This window comes from Saimiri boliviensis, chromosome X (genome assembly GCF_048565385.1).
Source record: "Saimiri boliviensis isolate mSaiBol1 chromosome X, mSaiBol1.pri, whole genome shotgun sequence".
NCBI classification, from domain to species: domain Eukaryota; kingdom Metazoa; phylum Chordata; class Mammalia; order Primates; family Cebidae; genus Saimiri; species Saimiri boliviensis.
In genome coordinates, this window is record NC_133470.1 from 55,337,529 (window position 1) to 55,363,700 (window position 26,172).

Sequence of the window (26,172 nt, forward strand, 5' to 3'; positions counted from 1 at the left end):
GGAGTTGATGCCACATATAAAGCTGCTCCAGGCAGTCAGCGAAGAGGAAAACATGTTAATTGCCCAGAGAGAGGAGAGAAAGCTTTACTCAGGCAAGCGTAAAGATTCTGTGGCAAAGTGAGTGGGGAACTAGGTGTTGGGAGGACTCTCAGGGAGACTCCATATGAATGAGGTACCAGGAAGTTGAAGAAAATATACTTTTGACCTAGGGCCAAAGAGTGAATACTCAAAGACCAGGGGAGTTGGGAGCTAAAGAGTCAGTCAGCAGATGCGAGTAAGCTGGTGGAAGCGGCGGGCTGGTGAGCTTCAGAGCAAGCAACCCTTACAGCAATGGCCCTCAAAGTGTGGTCCTCAGACCACCAGCATCAGTATCACCTGGGAACCTGTCAGAAATGCAAGTTCCTGGGCCTCACCCAAGATTTACTGAAGCAAAAACTCAATGTCTTAGCAAATCCTACAGGAGATTCTGGTACATGTTCAAGTTTGAGACCTACAGCCTTGGAGGATCAGGGAAAGCAGCAAGTGGAGTTCAAGAACCAGAGTATAAGAACCAAACAGTGTCCCCAGAGCATGCCTAGGACTGTCACATATCACAGCAATGCAGAGCAACATTTCCAAAGCACAACAGAGTCCGCTGGTCAGAAGTGATGGTGGAGAGAGGCTTCAGATATGTGGTCTCTGGGGGACAACTCCTCTTCCTTGGACCCCTCAAACTTTCCCTAGAGGTCTTCATTTTAAGAAACTGCTAAGGGAAAGCTCATCAGAGGATCCTGAGGTGAAGGAGTTAGACTGCCCATGCCATGGCACTGCCCATGGCTTTTTATTTTCTCCTGGTAAATGATACTGTCACAAGTTTTTACTGTGGAAAATATGGGAAGGAAGGAAGACAACATTTATTGAGGGTCCCAACATGCTGAGCACTGTGCTAAGGGTTCACACAAATGCCAGCTAATTTAATCCTCACAGTATTTCAGTAATGGAAGTGTTATTATTTCCGTTTTGCAGATGAGGAACCAGAGGCTAAGAAAAGTTAAATGATTTGCCCAAAATCACACAGCTCAGAAAAAGGCAGCCAAGATACAATTCTTAGTCTTTCTGACTCTAAACTCCATGCTTCTCACACTAGACCATGTTGTCTCTAATTGAAGATCCCTGGGGTCCTCTCCTCTTTGTAGCCATCCCAGAGCTGTGTGTTTGTGATGGCCCATATGTGAGTAGCCTGGAAATATTGAAACGAATAAATAAAAGAATGTCCTAGTGACAGATTTTAACACGTGAGGGCCCCTTAAAGGTATTCTGGTTTTATAGTTTTCAAATATGTCTTTAGACATTTCTTACTGGGGTGCTCTGGACATAATCACACTGTCTGGGAGAGCAGTCATACACAGTGGACAGGTTCCTGTGTCCCTTCATCTTTGCCCATTCCTATCTCCTTCCCTGCCTTATCTAGAACAAATCCGCTTTCATCTTCTGCAAGTAGTGGGTGTTTACTAAGATTCTGTTTGGGGAAAGGGTTCTGCTGCCAAAATTAGTTTTGAAAACCGCTAATCTAGACTACCTTGTTCATGTAATAGGTGAAGAAACTGAGTGCTAGAAAGGCAAAAAACTTGTCCAGGGTCACGGTGTGCGCTTTAGTAGCATAACTAGAATGTGAAACCAAGATTCTTGAAACATTCTTCTTTTTCAACACAAGTTAATACAGTTTGTGTCCTAACAATGAGAAAAAAATTATTTCAATTTAAATAATTATTTAGATTTGAAAAATTAAAAATTATAACTCTGATTTTTATCTTTACTATGTTCCAGTCATTGTGCTAAATAGTTAACATGTATAGCATTATTTATCTTCTCATAACAGCCCTATAAAATAGATGATATTATTATACCCATTTTAAAGATGTGAAAACTGAGATTTAGGAGGATTAATTTGCTTTAATCATAGAATCAGGAAATGGCAGAATTGGGATGTCAGTCCAGAATATCTGATTTCAATTTTCATCCTCTGAACAATGATGCCATATTGCAAATGCCTATATTGCAAAAAGTCTATTATTTAGCCTGCCGCTTGTTTTCTGGTAAATAAATTTTTATTGGAACAATGATATACCTTATGAACTACCAAGGCAAGTTTGTGTAGTTATAGCAAACAGAAACTATATACTCTGGATATAAAATATTTAGTAACTAGCCTGTTACAGAAAAGGTTTGTCAACATCTGGTCTATAGACATTAACTTTAAAATGTTTTTCAAGTGACCTCCAGGGGAAGGAACCAGAAATGTACCCTGGATTTGCAGGAGAGGTAGGCACTGTTTATACTCTCAGTGAAATTGGCGAATGAATTATACAAGCATGGAAACCTGGCCTACCTGGCCTCCTGCAGTCTTCACTGTGTTGATTCAAGTCTATTATGACCTGTTCTTGTTGTCTTTCATGAGTCATAGCAGAGGCCTTATCCCTTCCCCACCCTGTCATAAATGCCTTAGAGCTTGGACTTGGATCTCTGCTTAATAAGTTTTGTCTCCACCTCCCCTTTCTTGCTTCAAGGTTCACATATGTGCCAGGCAGATAATTCTAGTGGCTACCATGGCTTGGCTAAGCTTCCCTTGACCACTGAGCATTTCTAAGGGAGCTGAGGTTGGTGGCTTCTCCCTCCTTCCTATTGGTGTTTCCACCAGCCTTGGTCTGTGTTGCGTTCCATGGGGCAGCGACTAAGTTTCTGAGCATATTTAAGAACCTCTAGTGATTTATGACCCAGACTTTGCCCTACCAGCTCAGCCTTCTGAATGTTCTCTTCCCTGGAACCTGTTCCAGACACTTTAAGGAGGAAAATGTGCCCAGCCTGCCTGGAGAACAGCATCTGCTCCTAGCCAAGATCTCCACATCAAAAAGTAAGAATATCAGGCGGTGGAAACTCTGTCATACCTGTCCTCTTCCTATACCTGGATCTGGTGGGTAGATGCAGTCCTTTTTAGAGGGGCATAGTATTCTCTGATCTATTGCCACAAATTGCTCCTCACTCATTCTTTCCCTATACTTTGTGTCTTTGAAATCACTTTATTTTCCATGTTTAATATCTAGACTGTACTTTCTTCATGGAATTCTAGATATGTAAATTTACAGGGCTAGAAGCGTCTATATACAGCTTAAGACCCTCATTGCAGAAATAGAAAAAGGCCCAGAGAAGAGAAGGGTTTGGGCCAAATCCACATAGCTGATTACTGCTAGAGCAAGTGGGGCGAGAACCTTGGTCACTTGACTCAGGACAGTGACTTTTCACTGCTCTCTCTTTCCACCAGGAATGAGAATGACTTTTGGCTTTAAACAAATCCAGACTCCAGTTTGACCCTGAATTTTGGGGGAACACTTCGCTTTTTTTCTTTTTAGTATTTTCTTCTGTGTCTTAGTTTTTAGGCTGTTGATCTGTGTTAATCCAGGCTATCTGCTAGCTATATCCAGTTTCTTCAGATGGAAAATGTTAATGTAGCATCAGGGTTTCACTCCAGGATCTGCTAGAAATGACAGAGGCAAAGGTAATGTATATATAAAAAAATCTCCCAGTGAGTGACTAGTAGGCAGTAGGCTTTCAATAATTGTAAAGTTCCTTCTACCCCCTGGAAAGGACTGTGTTTCTCCCCTAAGCAGCACAGTGTGTGGTGGTTTCATGGTTAAAAGTTTAGACAGATCCAGTAAAACATTATTTTCTTTTACTTCCTAATTGTGTGACAAGCTATCTCCCCTCTCAGAGCTGAATTTTCCTCAGTTTTAAAATAGAATTAGAGTATCCATCTCACAGGATAATTGTAAGACTTAAATAAGAGAATACATATAAAATCTTTAACATAGGGCTAAGTATGTAGAAAAAAACCTCTTTGTTGTGTTGCCAGTTTCATTTTTACTTATTACCAAGAAGCCATGACATCAGAATAATAGTCAGGGCTGACAATTGTGCTTCAGACCAAGAAGGGAAAGATCTGGTGAGATGGAGGCTCTTTCCATTTCTACCCCATTTTTTAAATGGAGCTGTTGAAATCTACCCATGTGCTTTGCCTGGCCACACTGACAGTGTCCTCGTCTCAGCAAAAACCAATTAGCATGTCCTGATAACAGAAGTACAACCCATCCCCTTGTAATTCCTCCTGAGATCCTAACCAGGATTTGTAAAACACCGGGATACGGGTAAAGAACCATCCCGGGTTTTATATCAAACCAGGCCCCAGAGGAGAAGGACATTCCAGTAGTTTTGTTTCTGGAAAAGAGGGCACCCAGCCCTTCCCCCTCCCTTATCCTCCCATCCCAGTAATCCCTGCCAAATTGGAATCCTGGACTTAATTTATGAGAAAGGCCCTGTAACCAAGATACTGACTGAACAGGGCTGGCGGGCTCAGGCTGAGGTCTGCGGTGCAGCATTAATGGGCCGCTGACATGAATATGGAGTAGTTTTCTCTATCAAAGGTAAGCTTTTTTTTTTGTCATTTCAAACTCTACCTCACCTGCCTTCCTGTGCAAAAATCTTTATTTAACTGGTTTAAGAGGAGTCCTGGCCACTGGAAAAAAGTCAGTGGCCAGAAAGTTGGAGGATGTTTGGCTGGTGTGCAGGAAAGTTAAAGGAGACAATAGGCTCCTTTTGTTCCTCTCGCCAAAATAGCCAGGTTCACACTGACTTGACTGTTTCAGGGCCAATCCTAGAGCCATAGAGAATAGTTCATTTTCCTGTCGAAACAGCTTGCTCATCTTCTGTCTCACAGGTTGGAGAATTTATTGAGGTGATGGATCTGAGGATTATATAAGTGATAAGTCAAATACTTAAAAACAACCATGTTTGGAATCATGTTTCAAGACCAGATTGACACAAATTAAGCCAATAAATGATAGCTGAACTAAGCTAACTATCTGAATTTGAGTAGTCTTAGTGTCTAAATAGCAGAAATCTTTTAGAAATCATGTGTTCAAATTCTGGCTTTTTTAACAACCGGCTGCCTGACTTTGACCAAATCCCTGGACCTCTCTGGTCTCAGTTTTTTATATATCACATGAGGGTGGTTGAAAAAGATGGTTTCTGAAGGTTTCATGAATGTGTGAATCTACAACACATTCAATTTTTCATTACTCAGCATCTATTATGTGACAAGCAATCCTTTTGCTAGGGACTCAAATATCGATGTCTTTTGTTGTTGTTGTTGCTGCCTCAAGACAATTCTGTGAAACAATATCCCATTTTTTGGATGAGATAATTAAGGCTTAGGTAAAAAAAAATAATTTATTTAAAGGTCATGTAGCTATCACAGACAAGAGATGGGATTTGAATCAAGGCCTCAAACTTCAAATTGGTATGTTTTCTATCATAGAGTCAAGAAAGCGGAGGACCAAAAGGTCAATTTTGATGGAGGGTTAATTAGGAAGGCTGCTGAGAGATTGGAGACAGGGCCCCAAAGATAGGCCAGCATTCCTTTATTCAGTTGAATAATCCTTAGTTTAGGTTGAGCCTGCCTAGCCCAAAGTAGTATAACTGACAAAGGGAGATGGAGAAAGAGAAAAGAACATTGTCACATTAAAAGAGCAGTTTGCAAATTCTGGGGAACACAGCAATGCAAATTGTTATGGATGATAGAGATCAGACCCAGGTGACACTGGGGTGAGAGGAAGGTAAGGAAAAGATAAGGGAGGCTTGACTTTATATTGGCTGATCTTCTTTCCAGGTTGTCACAAGCTTTCGGTATATTTTAACTAAGCTATCCAAATACCCTAGACATTTTCTTCTCTTCTCCTTCCTTTGAGTGCCTCTTCTTTATGCCTTCCTTTTTGATTTAATTTTTTTGACTTTTTCCCAGGATTCTTTCTCAACTTACTTATTTGATTTCTCCTTTTATTCCTTCCTATTCTTTTTCCTCATCAGTCTGATTCTTCTCTGTGGGCTTAGCTGAGAAAAAAAATAGCCTTGCTCAAATGAAAAGCTTACATATCTTTCATCTTATTTGATCTTTATAACAAACTAATGAGTGGGCCAAAGTAGAGACAGTTCCCATTTAAGACATGAGGAAACTGAGGCTCAGGAAGTTAGGGACTTGTTCAAGGACATATAACCAATAAATGATGAATCTAGAGCTAGAACTTACTTTTTTTCTGGTGCCTGAACTCTTTTCAGTTTACCATGAAATACGCAAGTGGTTATAAAGAGATTTTATGGGTCTTTCATTTTTTCTGCTCTTATAATATATGATAAAACCAAGTTAAACAGCAGAAATAACAATGACAAATTAAGATTTGAGGAGGAAAGAAAGAATATCAGTAATTAGAAGGAAGAAAAATACTCATCAGGTGCCTACTACGTCCCAGATGCTGTTAAAGTTTATGTTATTTAAACACAGAGTAAAACAGTACTTAAACCTAAGTTAGTCTGACTCAGAAGTTCTAGTTCTTTACGTTATACCATGTTGTTTCCAAGAAGAGAGTTCGGCCTGGGCTGCGTGCATTTTCATACCCATGTACATATTCCTTTGTGTTTAATATGTGTTACTGTATATGGGAATTTATGAGTGTGCACCAATGTGTTGCTATTCATAAAATGGAAAATCTGTATGACCCTGACAAGTTTCATTTCCAAACTATTTCCTTACTTGCAATAGTAATAGCCACTAATAACTTTGGATCACTTATGTGTGCCCTTAAAGTACTTCAGTATATATTAATTAATTTAATCACCACAAAACTCTATGAAGTAGTTAATAGTATTAATACCACTTTAAAAATAAAGACACTGTGGCTAGATAAATGGAGAAGTTTCCTAAGTCATACAGCTAGGAAAAGTGCAGCCAAGATTCACTTAGGTAACCTGATTCCAAAGCCTTTACCCTGGATGCAAAATTGAATAAGTATTCCTTATCTCTCAAGATCTTGAGAATTATGTAAGATGGCAGATACTAAAAACACATTGTAAAATGGAAACGGCTAGGGATATGTTAGGTGGCATTTCCCCCTACTCACCAAATTCTATTGTCTAAGCCTTTTGGATCCTAAGTCACTACTATTGAATGCTTGCTCACTGTACGCTGAAGACCTGTACTAGTCTCCCCCAGGAATATTTTCAAGTTTATCATGTGTTTCATCAGTTGTGGAGTTCTTGCCTGGGACAGTTTTCTGTCTAGGTAAATGAGTTCAAAGCACAACTACTTTATTGACACATCTCTGAGAAAGAAGATTGTAAGGGGTCCATTGTTGCATTCAGACTTGGAACGAACCAAGGACACTCTCTTCCTGTTGAGAATTCCAAGGCATGACTATTTGCACGACCATATATAGAGCTATTTGTAGGTATATGTGAGTATTCCTGTGTTTCATCAGTGAGTGTGAGTATTGGCAATATGTGAAAGCTGTAAGGACTCTTTGAGAGCTCATTATACACCACATTTTTATGGTTCTGCACTTGTCTATTTCATTCAATTATCAAACTTCTATGACTCTCTCAAAAGGTAAGAAGTATATAGTCTTTATATAGTAAATTATTTTATAGATGGGGAAACAGATGAAGAAACTTACCTAAATTCACCCTGAACAAGTATTAGAACTTGAACTAGACCCAACAGATGGCAAAATGTATGCTTGTGCTTCTTTATGTCACTTTAACAAAGCTGTGATTACCCATCTACTTGGCCTCCATCACCATGTCTTGTAATAGATACACAGAGACCTCTAAGAAATGACATCCACTCTCAAGGAATCTGTAGTCCCATCTGGGAAATGAAGACAGTTCATGAGGCAGGTCATAAGATGGAAAGGCAACAATAATAGAGTCTGACTTAATCTAATTGGGTGCTATAGAGAGTAAGTAGCCCTTCAGAGGACAGTGATATGAAGAGGCTGGAGGTGGCCTTCTGGAGTAGTTAGTATTCAAATTAACCCTTGGAGTAGAAATACAGAAAGTATGATGCATGAGAGACTGTAGAGATGAATTAACAAACTAGCCAGGCAGGAAAATGAAGAGGAAGAAAATCAGTAGTTACTACTGCCTAATATGTTCCAAACATTGATTATTCCTGGGCCCTTTCATGTAAGTGTTCTGATTTATTTCTCCAGGGCTGATATTATTATACCATTTTTACAGATGAGCAAACAGATTCTGAATGGTTAAGTAGTCCCCAGGGCTACACAGCTGGTCAGTGAGAGAGTAAGATTTTAGAAAAGAGGACTGCAAAACAGATCCTCTCTTACATCAAGGGCTTTCTGCCAAACTATGGATTAACACTTGGGTCACTGCTGCATACGGAGAGGACTGAGAGTTTGTGAGGAAATCTATCAGTTTGTTTCTTAAATAGGGTAAAAATCTGGGGATTTTCTATTCATATATGAGTCTGTGCATATTTTTGATTCTCTATTTTTTTATTAACAATGCCTGTTTCATGTGCTTGGGTTGAAGATTTAGTGAAATAATTTATATAAGGCACTGGACATGGTGCTACTATGTAGTAATCTCTCAGTGAATAGTAGCCATTGTCATCATTATTATCATGATCATTAATGCAATCTATTAAGTGTATCTCTGCCTACATGAATATTTATGTCTGTTTGTAAAGTGATTATAACTGCATGTAATTACTTGTCTCAGGATGTATGTGTTTTTTCATAGATATGGTTGTTCTCTGTGTATATACATGTGCATGTGCAAGTATATTTTTATGGAAAAGTAGTATAGCATGGTGATTATGCTGGAGCCTCACTTCCTGGGCTGAAATCCCAACTCTACCAATTTTTATCTAGATGGCCTTGGGCAAACTACTTTACACCTCTGTTCTGCAGTTTCTCCATTGTAATATGGGGATACTGCTGGTGTCTACTTCACAGGATGGTTGTGAGGATTAAATGATTTAATCCATGTAAAACACTTGTTACAGGCGCAGCATGCACATATAGCTTTATTACTATTATCATTGTTCTGAAGGTGACTAAGTTTTTATGTAACAGTGGTTTTATGTGTAAATGCAAGTGTGTGCATCTCTGCTTTTAGGTAAGACTACATGTACCTGTGTGTGAAAATTTGTGTATTTATATAATGTTATCTGTGTTTCTGTGTTTGTCTGTAACTGTATGTTATCAATGAGTGCTTCATTCCAGTCCCAGGAAGTCTAACATCCTGACTTTTGTACTGAAATGAGAGGTTAGAATCTTGGGCCTGATTCTGACTCAGGATTAGACCTATGAAATGAGTTTATGAATAACCTTGGGAATCAGCAGTGTTTCTTCTGAGAAGTTCAAAATACTTCCTTCACATACTGTCATTTATTTTTGGTTCATTGTTAACCTTTGAAGTATAATACACATAAAGTGCACAAATTCTGTTTAGAGCTCCATGTATTTTCACAAACTGAACACACTTTTACAACCAACATTTAGATCAAGAAACAGAGCATTACTTAGAACCCCTCCTCTTCCCTTCCCAGTCATGGAATCCTACTTCAAAGCAAACATTATCCTTACTTCTACCAGCATAGATTCCTTTAGCCTAACTTTTTACTTTATTTAAATGAACTCATACAATATGTACTATTTTGTGTCTATTTTTTCTGAAACATTACATTTGCCATCGTCATTCATATTGTTGTGTGTAGTTGTAGTTTGTTCATTATTATTGCTATAATGAATTTCATTTTATGAATAAAATGCAATGTATTTATTCATTCTAATGTTCATGAACATTTTGACTGTTTCTATTTTGGGTTTATGAATATTCTAGTAAATTTTTTTTGGTAAATTCTCACTTGTTGTTAAACACAATTTATAGAGGACAGGAAGTGGTAACAACAATGAATGTACCATTTTGCCTATGGGAAAACAGAGGCAAAGGGAGAATTAGTGAGTCAGTGGCCCGATAGGGCTTCTGGTGCCTGTTTCCTGATTCTTGGGACAGAACACATTCTTCCTGCTACACCATTGACAAAACTATCCAGATCTCTCTTCTGAAGGAAGTAGTAATACATGATTAGCAAGCAGCAAGGGTGACTTTTTAACTATGCCCTTCAAAATCCAATTGTTGAACACTTATTGTACTTAAAGGAATCAGGTAAGTTAAATAAACTGGGCTAATTGGGTTTTGCTTTCTTAGTCACTCAACCTGGCTCTTCTTTAGTTTTCTGGACATGTAGAAAGCCCCTTTGTTCTCTTCTACACCAACAGTTTTCATTTGCCTGTTTCCCAGAGTAATGTGGGCCATGGAGTCAGGCCACCTCCTCTGGGCACTGCTGTTCATGCAATCCTTGTGGCCTCAACTGACTGATGGAGCCACTCGAGTCTACTACCTGGGCATCCGGGATGTGCAGTGGAACTATGCTCCCAAGGGAAAAAATGTCATCACGAACCAACCTCTGGACAGTGACATGTAGGTTTAATCTCTTGTGGTATTTGAGGGGAAGTTAGGGGAGTGCCCTTGAGGTCACGAGGTAGCCGCTTGAGGGCCCTTCTTCAGGATGTGGTAGCAATCAGCTCCTGATCTCTCTAAGCTGTACATACTCAGTGGCAGATTTCTGGAGAAGAAGGCTAGTTGACTCAGAAGCCAGCATTTCATCTGGAGTTTGCCATAACATTTTTAGAGTCCTAAATAGAATTCCGTATTTGCTGTATTCTAATTTTGATACTCACAATGCTTAGTTAATTAATAACAGCTGTTAGACTTTATAAACGAATAATGAAATATATATCGTGTTTATAAGATGTATATGTGGGAACTATGCTTCCATAGTTTGGTGAAACTACTGTATATTTATTTCAGATATGTGAAAATATAAAAAAGAAAGTAAGCCTTAGAACCAAGGAAGTAATGGTAATAGCTCTCACTTATGTAATACTCTATGACACACACCACACTAGCAATTTACATACTTTGTCTCATCTCTCACAGAAACTCTAGAAGGTAAGTATGTGTGTAGTCATTTCATAGATGAGAAAACTGAGGCTCAGGGAGATCTTGGATAAGTGACTTATCCAAGTCCTATAGCTAGTAAATGAAAAAGGTAGGATTTGAACCTGGATAATGTGAATGTAAACTAACACTCTTCTCACCACTCTGTCTCTCATAGATCCCACAGGATTAACCTTTCCTGATCTTAGAAACTTGCAAGTGCTCCACAAATATCTGTTAAAAATAAATGAATGTATGAAAAAATCTTTTGTGACCATGGCTCATTTTTTCTCTCCTAAGCTTTGGAGTTTTCCAAAGTTGACTGTAACATCTCTGAGCTCTATGAGAAGAATTATAGTATAGTAGGAATAACAACTCTGTCTTTTTTGACACAAAGTATTCATCTAGTTTCAGAGTCATGGAGCCCTTTTTTTGTGGAAATAAATTCATTATCTTCCATCTCTAATACTTTGAAGTGATAGTCCACATTTATTGAGTTTTTACTATTTGCCAGGCACTGTCCTAAGCTCTTTGTGTATTTGAATTTTGTTTAGTCACCAATGAAAATTGTCTGAGTTAGGGAGTGTGATTATTTTTATTTTACTAATGGGCAAATTGTGTACAGAGAAGTTAAGTAACTTATTCAACATCCCATTAATTTGGAAGTGGCAGAGTAAGCAATCAGTCTAAGTGGCTTGGCTCCAAAGCTTGTAGTTATAACCACTATGCCCTAAGAACTCCCGTATATATCAGAATGATGTGAAGTCAGGCTACATGGATGAGGAGTCAATCACTTAAAGAGTCAGTCCACAGTTGGTTGTCTCTTTGTTACTATATATTGTGTCCAACTATATGAAATTGCCTTTTATGTGAGTTTAAAGTGGTCAAATATCAGCAATTTCATATGCTGAGTTTGCTGTAACAATTTCATATGCTGATATTTGAAATTTTTCAGTTATAGCTAAAACTTTCATGTTTTGATCAGTACAATTCTATTTCCTCTTGTTTTGTCCTAAACAAAGATAGGCACTTTTTGGTCAGTCTCCTCTGGAAAAGGAACCTCCCAAGGCTTGAAGATTGTGGCGAAATTATGACTCTCTTTCTTCTTTCCCAGAGTGGCTTCCAGCTTCTTAAAGTCTGACAAGAACCGGATAGGGGGAAACTACAAAAAGACCATTTATAAAGAATATAAGGACGACTCATACACAGATGAAGTGGCCCAGCCTGCCTGGTTGGGCTTCCTGGGGCCAGTGTTGAAGGCTGAAGTAGGGGATGTCATTCTTATCCACCTGAAGAATTTTGCCACTCGTCCCTATACCATCCACCCCCATGGAGTTTTCTATGAGAAGGACTCTGAAGGTAAACCATTCCACCATTTCTTTCTCTTATGCCCAACAAATATTACTTTTCCTTTACTGTCAGTTGAAGGAGAAGAGTTGGGAGTGAAGGTTATCTTTTCTTCCTTATTTACCGGAGGTGGCAAAGACTCTCCTTAGAGTAAACAAGTCTGGGCACTGGTATCAGTTCTGCCATTCATATACTGTGTGACTTGTCTCTCTCTGGGTCTCAGCTTCCTACTCAGAAATGTGAAGACAGTCTACCATTTAACACGAGGAACTATTTGAATGGCATCTCCATAGAATATTTGAATATTCTATGAAAAGAAAAGAGAATGCTATAAACGTGACAGATGGTTATTCTAGTGTCACAGTCTTCAGAAAGCTCCATTTTATATTTCCTTAAGGGGGAATTCAGCTTATTTATCTGTACCTCCCTTATTCCTGGCCCAGTAATTTACAATACTAACAGTGAGTGAGAAGAATAGAAAGGGAAGTCAGTAGACGGTCTGGATGGGCCACTAAATTCGTGTATGATCCTGGACAACTTACTTTAGCTCAGTTTTCTCGTCCATACAATGGAGAAGTGAAACAACTAATCATTAAGTTGACTGTAGACTGAAATTCTGTGATTGCCTGCTTTGTTTTTAAGTGAGTGTTTGGAGGGAGGGAATTCTGTCTTCTTCCATACTTCTATGCCACCAGCTTTATGCTAGGGCATTACCAGATCAGGCCAAGCTGTGCTTTTCCTAGCCACAGAACTTTTCCAGTGGCTACAACCTTTCCACCCACTGTTAATATGAGGACTAGATTTTCAGGTTAAACGTTACCTAAATCTATGCTCTCCTTAGGTTGTAAGGAACACTGTGCAGGATGTTAGAATGCTACATTTTACAAGACTGAACCTAGGGTTCTACATGTCAGCTGTCTCTTAATTTGTATATTTGCCATAGTCCCTCACTTATTCTGGGCCTGGGCATGTGCAATTTCATTTCTAGGTTCCCTGTACCCAGATGGCTCCTCTGGGCCACTGAAAGCTGATGACTCTGTTCCTCCGGGTGGCAGCCATATCTACAACTGGACCATTCCAGAAGGCCATGCACCCACTGATGCTGACCCAGCGTGCCTCACCTGGATCTACCATTCTCATGTAGATGCTCCACGAGACATTGCAACTGGCCTGATTGGGCCTCTCATCACTTGTAAAAGAGGTACAGGTCCCAGAGATAAGCTATGAGGTGCAGTTTGGGACATCTAGGGGTAGCAGTGGTATGGTTGAACCACCTACATATGGGCAGCAGCCTGAGGATTGTTAATTCAGCACTCTTGTTTATCAGTAAGAAAAATATCTGTTAAACTCAATTTCCACTATTTTTAAAAATTTCATTACTCTTTTTCTTTTTCTCATGGGTTAGGAACAACTTTTTTTTTTTTTTTTCAGGGTTGTTGTGGTACAGGTGGTATTTGATTACATGAGTAAGTTCTTTAGTGGCGATTTGTGAGATTTTGGTGCACCCATCTCCTAAGCACTATACACTGCACCCCATTTGTGGTCTTTTATCCCTCACCTCCCCCAACCCTTTCCCCCAAATCTCGGAAGTTCATTATATCATTCTTATGCTTTTGCATCCTCATAGTTAGCTTCAATATATCAGTGAGAATATACAATGTTTAGTTTTCTATTCCTGAGTTACTTCACTTAGGATAGTAGTCTCCAATCTCATCCAGGTCGCTGCAAGTGCTGTTAATTCATTCCTTTTTATGGCTGAGTTGTAGTCACTTGTATATATGTACCACAGTTTCTTCATTTACTCCTTGATTGATGGATGTTTGAGTTGGTTCCATGATTTTGCAATTGTGAATTGTGCTGCCGTAAACATGCATGTGCAGGTATCTTTTTTGTATAATGACTTATTTTCCTCTGGGTAGATGCCTAGTAATTGAATTGCTGGAGCAAATGGTCGTTCTACTTTCAGTTCATTAAGGAAGCTCCACACTGTTTTCCATGTGGCTATACTAGTTTACATTCCCACCAGCAGTGTAGAAGTTTTCCCTATTCACCACATCCAAGTCAACATCCACTGTTTTTTTTTTTTTTATTTTTTGATTATGGTCATTCTTGCAGGAGTAATGTGACAGCACATTGTGGTTTTGATTTGCATTTCCCAAATCATTAGTGATGTTGAGCATTTTTTGATATGTTTGTTGGGCATTTCTGTATCTTCTTTTGAGAATTGTCTGGGCATTTTCTCAGTTCACTTTTTGATGGGATTGTTTGTTTGTTTTCTTGTTGATTTTTTAAAGTTCATTGTAAATTTAGGACATTAGTCCTTTGTCAGACATAGGGATTGTAAAGATTTTTTTCCCACTCTGTGGGTTTTCTGTTTACTCTGCTGACTCTTTTGTTGTGAAAAAGCTTTTTAGTTTAATTGAGTTCCAGCAATTTATCTTTGTTTTTATTGCATTTGCTTTTGGATTCTTGGTCATGAAATCTTTGCCTAAGCCAATGTCTAGAAAGGTGGATCCAATGTTATCTTCTAGAATTTTTATAGTTTCAGGTCTTAGATTTAAGTCCTTAATCTGTTTTGAGTTGATTTTTGTGTAAGGTAAGAGACAAGAATCCAGTTTCATTCTCTTACATCTGGCTAGCCAATTATCTCTGCACCGTTTGTTGAAAAGGGTGTCCTTTCTCCACTTTGTGTTTTTGTTTGCTTTGCCAAATAGGAGTTGGCTGTAAGTATTTGGCTTTATTTCTGGGTTCTCTATTCTGTTTCATTGGTCCAAGTGCCCATTTTTACACCAGTATCATGCTGTTTTGGTGACTATGGCCTTATAGTACAGTTTGAAATCAGGTAGTGTGATGCCTCCAGATTTGTTCTTTTTGCTTAGTCTTGCTTTGGCTACACGGGCTCTTTTTTGGTTCCATATGAATTTTAGAATTGTTTTTTCTAATTCTGTGAAGAATGAAGGTGGTATTTTGATGGGAATTGCATTGAATTTGTAGATTGCTTTTGGTAGTATGGTCATTTTTACAATATTGATTCTAACCATCCATGAGAATGGGAGGTTTCCATTTGTTTGTGTCATCTATGAGTTTTTTTTTTTTTTTTTTTTTTTTTTTGGTGGTGTTTTGTAGCTTTCCTTATAGAGGTCTTTTACCTCCTCAGTTAGGTATATTTCTAATTATTTAAATTTTTTTTTTTTTTTTTTTTTTTTTTTTTTTTTTTTTTTTTTTTTGCAGCTATTGTAAAAGGGATTGAGTTCTTGATTTGAATATCTGCTTGGTCACTGTTGGTGAGCTACTGATTCGTATACAGTAATCTTGTATCCAGAAACTGCTGAATTCTTTTATCAGTTTTTAAAGCTTTCCAGAGGAGTCTTTACAGTTTTCAAAGTAAATAATCTTATCATCAGCAAACAGTGACAGTTTGACTTCCTTTTTATAGATTTGGATGCCTTTTATTTCTTGCTCATGTCTGATTGCTCTGGCTAGGACTTCCAGTACTATCTTGAAGAGGAATGGTGAGAAAGGGCATCTTTGTCTTGTTTCAATTCTCAGAGGGAATGCTTTCAACTTTTCCACATTCAGTATTATGTTAGCTGTGGGTTTGTCATACATGGCATTTATTACATTTAAGTATGTCCCTTGTATACCAATTTGGCTGAGAGTTTCAATCACAAAGAAATGTTGGATTCTGTTGAATGCATTTTCTGCATCTATTGAGGTGATCATGTGATTTTTTAAAAATCTGTTTATGTGGTGCATCACATTTAATGACTTGCATATGTTAAACCATCCCTGCATCCCTTTCATACCCATCAAGTACAGGTACGAAACCCGCTTTATCACAGTGGATTATCTTTTTGATATGTTAATGGATTCAATTAGCTAGTATTATGTTAAAGATTTTAGGACTTCTGTTCATCCAGCGATATCAGTCTGTAGTTTTTTTTTTTTTTTTTTTTTTTTTCTGGTTATGTCCTTTCCTGATTTTGGTATTAGGGCTATGAACTTTCCTCTTAGCACCACCGTTGCTGTACCCCAGAATTTTTTTATAGGTTGTGTTATTATCATCAATCAATTTGAAGAATTTTTTTTTTCTCTCTTTTTTTTATTGCATTTTAGGTTTTGGTGTACATGTGAAGAACATGCAAGATAGTTGCATTGGTACACACATGGCAGTGTGATTGGCTGCCTTCCTCCCCTTCATCTATATCTGACATTTCTCCCCATGCTTTCTCTCCCCAACTCCCAAACCCCTGACCTTCCCCCATTTTGCCCCAACAGACCCCAGTGTGTGATACTCCCCTCCCTGTATTCATGTGTTCTCATTGTTCAGCACCCGCCTATGAGTGAGAACATGTGGTGTTTGATTTTCTGCTCTTGTGTCAGTTTACTGAGAATGATGATTTACAGGTTCATCCATGTCCCTACAAAGGACATGAACTCATCATTTTTGATGGCTGCATAATATTCCATGGTGTATATGTACCACATTTTCCCTGTCCAGTCTATCATCGATGGACATTTGGGTTGGTTCCAGGTCTTTGCTATTGTAAACAGTGCTGCAATGAATATTTGTGTGCATGTGTCCTATAGTAGAACGATTTATAATCCTTTGGATATATACCCAGTAATGGGATTGCTGGGTCAAATGGAATTTCTATTTCTAGGTCCTTAAGGAATCGCCACACTGTCTTCCACAATGGTTGAACTAATTTACACTCCCACCAACAGTGTAAATGTATTCCTATTTGTTCACATCCTCTCCAGCATCTGTTGTCTCCAGATTTTTTAATGATCGCCATTCTAACTGGCATAAGATGGTATCCCAATGTAGTTTTGATTTGCATTTCTCTAATGACCAGTGATGATGAGCATTTTTTCATGTGTTTGTTGGCCTCATGTATGTCTTCTTTTGTAAAGTGTCTGTTCATATCCTTTGCCCACTTTTGAATGGGCTTGTTTATTTTTTCTTGTAGACCTGTTTTAGTTCTTTGTAAATTCTGGATATCAGCCCTTTGTTAGATGGGTAGACTGCAAAATTTTTTTCCCATTCTGTTGGTTGCCGATTCACTCTACTGACTGTTTCTTTTGCCGTGCAGAAGCTGTGGAGTTTGATTAGGTCCCATTTGTCTATTTTGGCTTTTGTTACTAATGCTTTTGGTGTTTTGGTCATGATGTCCTTGCCTATGCCTATGTCCTGAATGGTTTTGCTTAGATTTTCTTCTAGGGTTTTTATGGTGTTAGGTCTTATGTTTAAGTCTTTAATCCATCTGGAGTTAATTTTGGTGTAAGGTGTCAGGAAGGGGTCCAGTTTCTGCTTTCTGCACATGGCTAGCCAGTTTTCCCAACATCATTTATTAAACAGGGAATCCTTTCGCCATTGCTGGTTTTTGTCAGGTTTGTCAAAGATTGGGTGGTTGTAGATATATTGTGTTGCCTCCAAGGCCTCTGTTCTGTTCCATTGGTCTATATCTCTGTTTTGGTACCAGTACCATGCTGTTTTGATTACTGTAGCCTTGTAGTATAGTTTGAAGTCTGATAGTGTGATGCCTCCTGCTTTGTTCTTTTTGCTTAGGATTGACTTGGCTATACGGGCTCTCTTTTGGTTCCATAAGAAATTTGAGGTGATTTTTTTCCAGTTCTGTGAAGAAGGTCATTGGTAGCTTGATGGGAATAGCATTGAATCTCTAAATTACTTTGGGCAGTATGGCCATTTTCACGATGTTGATTCTTCCTAACCCTGAACATGGAATGTTTCTCCATCTGTTTGTGTCCTCTCTTATTTCGTTGAGCAGTGGCTTGTAGTTCTCCTTGAAGAGGTCCTTTACGTTCCTTGTTAGTTGTATTCCTAGATATTTTATTCTCTTTGTGGCAATTGTGAATGGCAGTTTGTTCTTGATTTGGCTCTCTTTAAGTCTGTTATTGGTGTATAGGAATGCTTGTGATTTTTGCACATTGATTTTGTATCCTGAGACTTTGCTGAAGTTGTTTATCAGTTTCAGGAGATTTGGGGCTGAGACGATGGGGTCTTCTAGATATACAATCATGTCGTCTGCAAATAGAGACAATTTGACTTTCTCGTTTCCTATTTGAATACCCTTTATTTCTTTTTCTTACCTGATTGCTCTGGCTAGAACTTCCAGTACTATATTGAATAGGAGTGGTGAGAGAGGGCATCCTTGTCTAGTGCCAGATTTCAAAGGGAATGCTTCCAGTTTTTGCCCATTCAGTATGATATTGGCTGTTGGTTTGTCATAAATAGCTTTTATTATTTTGAGATACATTCCGTCAATACCTAGTTTATTGAGGGGTTTTAGCATAAAGGGCTGTTGAGTTTTGTCAAAGGCCTCCTTTGCATCAATTGAGATAATCATGTGGCTTTTTCTTTGGTTCTGTTTATGTGGTGAATTATGTTTATAGACTTGCGTATGTTGAACCAGGCTTGCATCCCTGGGATGAAGCCTACTTGATCATGGTGGATTAGCTTTTTGATGTGCTGTTGCAATGGGCTTCCCAGTATTTTACTGAAGACTTTTGCATCTATGTTCATCATGGATATTGGCCTGAAGTTTTCTTTTCTTGTTGAGTCTCTGCTGGGTTTTGGTGTCAGGGTGATGTTGGTCTCATAAAATGAATTGGGAAGGATTCCCTCTTCTTGGATTATTTGGAATAGTTTCAGAAGGAATGATACCAGCTCCTCTTTGTATGTCTGGTAGAATTCGGCTGTGAACCCATCTGGACCTGGGCTTTTTTTGGGTGGTAGGCTCTTAATTGCTGCCTCAACTTCAGACCTTGTTATTGGTCTGTTCAGGGTTTCAACTTCTTCCTGGTTTAGGCTTGGGAAGAGGCAAGTGTCCAGAAATTTAACCATTTCTTCCAGGTTTACTAGTTTATGTCCGTAGTATTGTTTGTAATAATCTCTGATGATGGTTTGGATTTCTGTGGAATCTGTGGTGATATTCCATTTATTGTTTTTTGTTGCATCAACTTGGTTATTCTCTCTTTTCTTTTTTATTAATCTGGCTAGTGGTCTGTCTATTTTGTTGATCTTTTTGAAAAACCAGCTCCTGGATTTATTGATATTTTGAAGGTTTTTTTGTGTCTCTATCTCCTTCAGTTCTGCTCTGATCTTTTATTTCTGGTCTTCCGCTAGGTTTTGAGTTTTTTTGATCTTGCTCCTCTAGCTCTTTCAATTTTGTTGCTAGGGTTTCAATTTTAGATCTCTCTTTGCTTCTCATCTGGACACTCATTACTATATATTTTCCTCTAGAGACTGCTTTAAATTCTCTTTGTGGTAATTTTTAAATGTGTCCCAGAGATTCTGGTATGTCGTGTCTTCATTCTTGTTGGTTTCTGCCTTCATTTCATTGTTTATCCAGTCAACATTCAAGCGCCAGTTGTTCAGTTTGCATGAAGCTGTGTGGTTCCGAGTTAGTTTTTGCATTCTGAGTTCTAACTTGATTGCACTGTGGTCTGAGAGACTGTTTGTTATGATTTCCATTCTTTTACATTTGCTGAGGAGTGATTTATTTCCAATTATGTGGTCAATTTTAGAGTAGGTATGATATGGTGCTGAGAAGAATGTATATTGTGTGGATTTTTGGTGGAGAGTTCTGTAAATGTCTATTAGGTTTGCTTGTTCTAGGTCTGAGTTCAGGTCCTGGATATCCTTGTTAATTTTCTGTCTGGTTGATCTGTCTAATACTGACAATGGGGTGTTAAAGTCTCCCACTATTATTGTGTGGGAGTCTAAGTCTCTTTGTAAGTTATTAATACTTTCCTTATGTACCTGGGTGTTCCTGTATTGGGTGCATATATATTTAGGATCGTTAGCACTTCTTGTTGCATTGTTCATTTTACCATTATGTAATGTCCTTCTTTGTCTCTTTTGATCTTAGTTGCTTTAAGGTCTATTTTATCAGAGATGAGAATTGCAACTCCTGCTTTTTTTTTTTTTTTGCTCATTTGCTTGGTAAATCTTCCTCCATCCCTTTATTTTGAACCTTTGTGTATCCTTGCATGTGAGATGGGTTTCCTGGATACAGCACACTGATGGGTTTTGGCTTTTTATCCAATTTGCCAGTCTGTGTCTTTTGATTGGGGCATTTTGTCCATTTACATTTAGGGATAATATTGTTATGTGTGAATTTGATCCTGCCATTTTGATGATAGCTGGCTGTTTTGTTCGTTAGTTGATGCAGATTCCTTATTGTGTTGATGCTTTTACCATTTGGTGTATTTTTGGAGTGGCTGGTACTGGTTGTTCCTTTCTATGTGTAGAGCCTTTTTCAGGAGCTCTTGTAAAGCAGGCCTGGTGGTGATGAAATCTCTGAGTACTTGCTTATTCACAAAGGATTTTATTTTTCCTTCACTTATGAAACTTAGTTTGGCTGGATCGGAGATTCTGGGTTGAAAGTTCTTTTCTTTAAGGATGTTGAATATTGGCCCCCAATCTCTTCTGGCTTGTAGGGTTTCTGCTGAGAGATCTGCTGTGAGTCTGATGGGCTTCCCTTTGTGGGTAACCCTACCTTTGTCTCTGGCCACCCTTAGCCTTTTCTCCTAAATTTAAACCCTGGTGAATCTGATGATTATGTGCCTTGGGGTTGCTCTTCTTGCGGAATATCTTTGTGGTGTTCTCTGTATTTCCTGGACTTGAATATTGTCCTGCCTTGCTAGGGTGGGGAAGTTTTCCAGGATAATATCCTGAAGAGTATTTTCCAGCTTCGATTCATTCTCTTCGTCACATTCAGGCACACCTATCAAACCTAGATTAGGTCTTTTCACATAGTCCCACATTTCTTGGAGACTTTGTTTGTTCCCTTTTTACCCTTTTTTCTCTATTCTTGCCTTCTCATTTTATTTCATTGATTTGATCTTCGACCTCTGATATCCTTTCTTCTGCTTGGTCAATTCGGCTGTTGAAACTTGTGCATGCTTCACAAAGTTCTCGTGTTGTGTTTTTCAGCTCCATCAATTCACTTATATTCTTCTCTATGTTGTCCATTCTCACTAGCATTTTGTCAAATCTTTTTTCAAGGTTTTTAGTTTCTTTGCACTGGGTTAGAACATGTTCTTTTAGCTCACTGTAGTTTCTTATTACCCACCTTCTGAAGTCTGATTTTGTCATTTCATCACACTCCTTCTCCATCCGGCCTTGTTCCCTTGCTGGTGAGGAGTTGTGATCCCTTGTAGGAAGAGAGGTGTTCTGGTTTCAGGTGCTTTTATCCTTTTTGTGCTGTTTTTCTTAGCTTTCCTTCTAACAGTCTAGCCCCTCTGCTGTAGGATTGCTGAGGTCCACTCTAGGCCCTGCTTTCTGGGGGATCACCTGCAGCAGCTGCAGAACACTAAGGGTTGCTACCAGTTTCCTCTTCTGCTATCTTTTCCCAGAAGGATGCCCACCAAATGTCAGTCTGTTCGCTCCTTTATGAGGTGACTCTTTGGATATACGGGCATCAGGGAGCTGCTTGAGGAGACAGTCTGTCCTTTATTGGAGCTCAAGTCCTGAGCCGTGAGCTCCGTTGTTCATTCAGAGTTGCTGGGCAGGTATGTTTAGGTCTGCTGCAGCAGAACTCATAAACTCCCCCCTTTTTTTTTACCCAGGTGCTCTGTCCCAGGGAGTTAAGGCTTTATTTATTAGTTTCTGTTGCACTGCTGCCTTCTTCTTCTTCTTTTTTTTTTTTTTTTTTTTCCTTTCAGGGCTGCCCTGCCCGGTGAGGAGGCAGCCTAGTCACTGTTTGCCTGTAGAGACTTTGCTGAGCTGCTGTGGGCTCTGCCCAGCTGCTGTGTGATCTTCCCTGCAGTCCTGTTTATATGGATGTAGTTAGAACTGCCTTGGCAATGGTGGCCTGCCTCTGTTATGGCGGACTCTCTCTGTAGCGGTAGGTTGCCTCAGCAAAGGCGGGTTGCCTCAGCAATGGCGGGTGGGCTGCCTCAGCAATGACAGACTGCCTCCATAGTGGCAGAGTGTCTCAGTAATGGCAGATGCCCCTCCCTCACAGAGCTGGACCGTTCCAGGTTCAGCTGTGCTTGCTGTGAATCTCTCAACCCAGATCGTTTTCAATTACTGTTTTTTTGTTTTTGTGTGTGTGTGGGGGGGGGGGGGGCGGTGGGACCAGCCGAACCTGATCACCTGGTTCCCCGACTTAGAGTCTTTTGTTGTTGTTGTTGTTGAATGGTTGACACTCTCCCAGGGTTCCAGTCGCCTGTTGAAAGGGCACCGGGATCTCCCGTGTGGTGACTCACTGAGCTGGCTGAAACAGCAATGCTGAGATTCCTGGCAGTTTTTTTTGCCTAGGAATCTCCTGGCCTGGCTCGCTATTTCAGATGGATAGGCGACTCTGCCATTTCAGGGCTCCAATCACCAGCTAAGAGGGCTCCCAGACCAGTGTCTTTTGTACAGAGAGCTGCTGCGCCAGGGCATGGGCAAAGCAGCCGTGCAGGCCAAAACAGCCATGTCAGCCAAAACAGCCACGCTGATGACCAGTGGGGCTCCTTTACCTGGGAACCTCCTGGTCTGTGGGCAATAAAAATCCGTCTGGAAATGTGGCATCCTCTCACCCTCTGCACTTTCACTGCGAGCTGCAATCCTGAGCTGTTCCTAGTCAGCCACCTTCCCAAAGTACAGTTTCTATTGAACAGTTTCTATTTTGACTTAAGTCAAAAATCCCAACTGTCAATTTGAAGAATTTAAAAATTTCCCTCTTCATTTCGCTTTTCACCCAATGTTCATTCAAGAGCAGATTATTTAATTTCCGTGGTTTTGAAGGTTCCTTTGGATTTGATCCAGTTTTATTCCACTGTGATGTGAAAGAGTACTTGGTATAATTTCAATTTTCTCATATTTGTTGAGGCTTGTTTTATGAACTATTGCATGATCTATCTTAGAAAAAGTTTCATGCACTATTGTATAGAATGTGTAATCTGTAGTTGTTGGATGAAATATTATGTATATATCTGTTAAGTCTATTTGTTCCAAGGTATAGTTTAAATTCATTGTTTTTTTGTTAACTTTCTGTCTTGATGACCTGTCTAGTGCTGTCAGTGGAGTATTGAAGTCACCCATTATTATTGTGTTGCTGTCTGTCACATTTCTTATGTCTTTTACTACTTGTTTTATGAATTTGGGAGCTCCAGTGTTAGGTGCATATATGTTTAGGATTGTATACAGTTTTATATATATATAAAGAAAATTATTAAAATTTCTATATATAGAAAATTATAAATTATATCATTTTCCTGTTGGACAAGGCCTTCTTACCATTGTATAATGCTCTTCTTTGTCTCTTTTAACTGTTGTTGCTTTCAGGTTTGTTTTGTCTGATATAAGAATAGCTTCTACTCACTTTTGGTTTCCATTTGCATAAGATGCCTTTTTCCACCCCTTGACTTTAAGTTTCTGTGAGTCCTTATGTGTTAGGTGAGTCTCCTAAAGGCAGCAGATGGTTGTTGACTTCTTATCCATTCTGCATTTTTGTATTTTTTAAGTGAGGCATTTAGTTCATTTACATTGAATGTTAGTATTCAGATGTGAGGTACCATTTCATTCATAGTTCTATTTGTTGTCTGCATGCCTTTTTTGTTGCTGTTTTTGTTGCTTTGTTTTGTTTTTGCTTTTTAAATTGTATTTTTGTTTCATAGGTCCTGTGTGATTGATTTATGCTTTAAGGAATTTCTGTTTTTATGTGTTTCCTGAGTTTGTTTCAAGACTTAGAGCTCCTTTTAGCAGTTCTTGTAGTGGTGGATTGGTAGTGGCACATTCTCTCACTTTTTTTTTTTTTCTCTGAAAAAGACTGTATCTTTCCTTCATATATGATGCTTGGTTTTGCTGGATACAAAATTCTTGGCTGATAATTGATTTGAGGAACCTGAAGATAGGGCCCTAATCCCTTCTAGCCTGTAGGGTTTCTGCTGAGAAATATGCTGTTTGTCTGATAAGTTTTCCTTTATAGGTGACCTGGTGCTTTTGTCTCACAGCTCTTAAGATTCTTTTATTCTTTGTTTAACTTTAGATAACCTGATGACAATGTGCCTAGGTGATAATCTTTTTGTAATGAATTTCCCAGGTGTTCTTTGTGCTTCTTGTATTTGGATGTCTAAGTCTCTAGCAAGGCTGGGCAAGTTTTCCCCTATTATTCCCCCAAATATGTTTTCCAAACTTTTACAATACTCTTCTTCCTCAGGAACACTGATTATAGAGATTTGGTTATTTAACAGAATCCCAGACTTCTTGGAAGCTTTGTTCATATTTTCTTAATCTTTTTTCTTTTTCTTTGTTGGATTGGATTAATTTGAAGACCTTGTCTGCAGGTTCCAAATTTTTTTCTTCTACTTGTTCAATTCTATTGCTGAGACTTTGCAGAGCATTTTTCATTTCTGTAGGTGTGTTCAATGTTTCCTGACATTTTGATCATTTTTTTCTTTATGCTATCTATTTCCTTGAATTAATTCATGTTGTACTTATTTATATATTTATTATTTTCTTTCACTGGGCTTCACCTTTCTCTGGTGCCTCCCTGATTAGCTTAATAACTAACCTCCTGAATTCTTTTTCAGGTAAACCAGGGATTTTTTTTTAGTTTAGATCCATTACTGGTGAGTTAGTGTGATTTTTGGGGGGTATTAAATAACCTTGTTTTGTCATATTACCTAAGTTGGGTTTCTGGTTCCTTCTCATTTGGGTAGGCTCTGTTAGAGTGAAGGTCTAGGGCTGAAGGCTGTTCAGATTCTTTTGTCTCATAGGTTGTTCCCTTGATGTAGTGCTCTCCCTCTTTTTTTTTTTTTTTTTTTTTTTTGTATGGATGTGGCTTCCTGTGAGTTGATCTCAAGCAATTGTTATCTCTTTTTTGAGTCTAGCCACCCAGCAAGTTTACCTGGCTCCAGGCTGATACTGAAGGTTGTCTGCATGGAGTCCTGTGATATGAACTGTGTATGGGTCTCTCAGCTGCGGATACCAGCACAGTATTTGAGGTGTCTCCAGAGTTCTGCAGGAGAAGTCCACTTCCTTCAGAGGGTCAGTGGGTCCTCTTGGGATTTCTGGTTTGTTTTTGCAGGATGCTGGAGCTAAAATTTGTGATGCCAGCCTCTGCATGCTGCTCTGTCCATCTGAATCTGAGCTGCAATCTAGTCCTGCCTCCTGTCTGTCATCATGATTCTAGGAATCTTTTTTTTTTTTTTTTAATATTAAAAACAACAAAACACCCAACTTTTCTACTTTTTATATTTTTCTTCTTTTACTTTTAAAGCTCAAATTAGTCATTATAAAGTCAGGTCACACTGAAATCAGATGTGTGGTAAGAGTTTAGATATGGATAAGATTGAAAGTGTGGTCATCAGGGTTTGGGTAGGATTTTGTTGGTAGTAGGATATGCTCCAGGAATTAGTCAGACTTGAAGATCAGAGGGTTACAGGAATGTGGTCAGATTCAGGCCCTGGGTTGAAGACATAGGCAGGGGTGGAGGGAGGGAATTATTGTAGATCCTTTGTGTTCTAATGTCAAGTCCTAGCTTCACCTGAATTGGTGGTTTTATAGGGAGTTTGGAAATGGAAATTAACATAACAAGATTATATCTGCTCTTCTGTTGCTTACAGATTCTTAAGACCCCTATTCTTTTCTTATGAGTACCCTTTTCAGCTTACTATTGCTAAGGAAAGAATTTTCTCAAGGGAAACTTTGTTACTTATCCTAGGAGCCCTGGGCAGGAACTCTGCTCCTCAACGGCAGGATGTGGACCATGAATTCTTCCTGCTCTTCAGTGTGATAGATGAGAATCTTAGCTGGCATCTTGATGAGAACATTGCCACTTACTGCTCAGATCCTGCATCAGTGGACAAAGAAGATGAGACTTTTCAGGAAAGCAATAGGATGCATGGTGAGCAAGGAAAAAGGTGGTCAGATTGTGACTGTTGGGAACATTGTTGAAGGGTATTCACTGGGTCTAATGT

The 26,172-nt window shown here is 39.0% G+C and overlaps 1 protein-coding gene across 5 annotated transcripts in view; it reads left to right on the plus strand.

Annotated features, from left to right (window-relative positions):
• The first annotated feature begins 2,572 nt into the window (after positions 1–2,572).
• HEPH (hephaestin) overlaps positions 2,573–26,172 on the plus strand; it is an 83,454-nt gene continuing 59,854 nt past the window's right edge. For 2 of the 5 annotated variants that reach the window (XM_010351672.2, XM_074392307.1), the window contains exons 1-5: positions 2,900–4,454; positions 10,189–10,368; positions 12,002–12,246; positions 13,223–13,435; positions 25,917–26,099. In XM_010351672.2, coding sequence (XP_010349974.1) covers positions 10,193–10,368; positions 12,002–12,246; positions 13,223–13,435; positions 25,917–26,099 — 817 coding nt within the window. In that variant the 5' untranslated portion in view covers positions 2,900–4,454; positions 10,189–10,192. The other 3 variants (XM_039475582.2, XM_074392306.1, XM_074392308.1) reach the window with 3 other exon arrangements.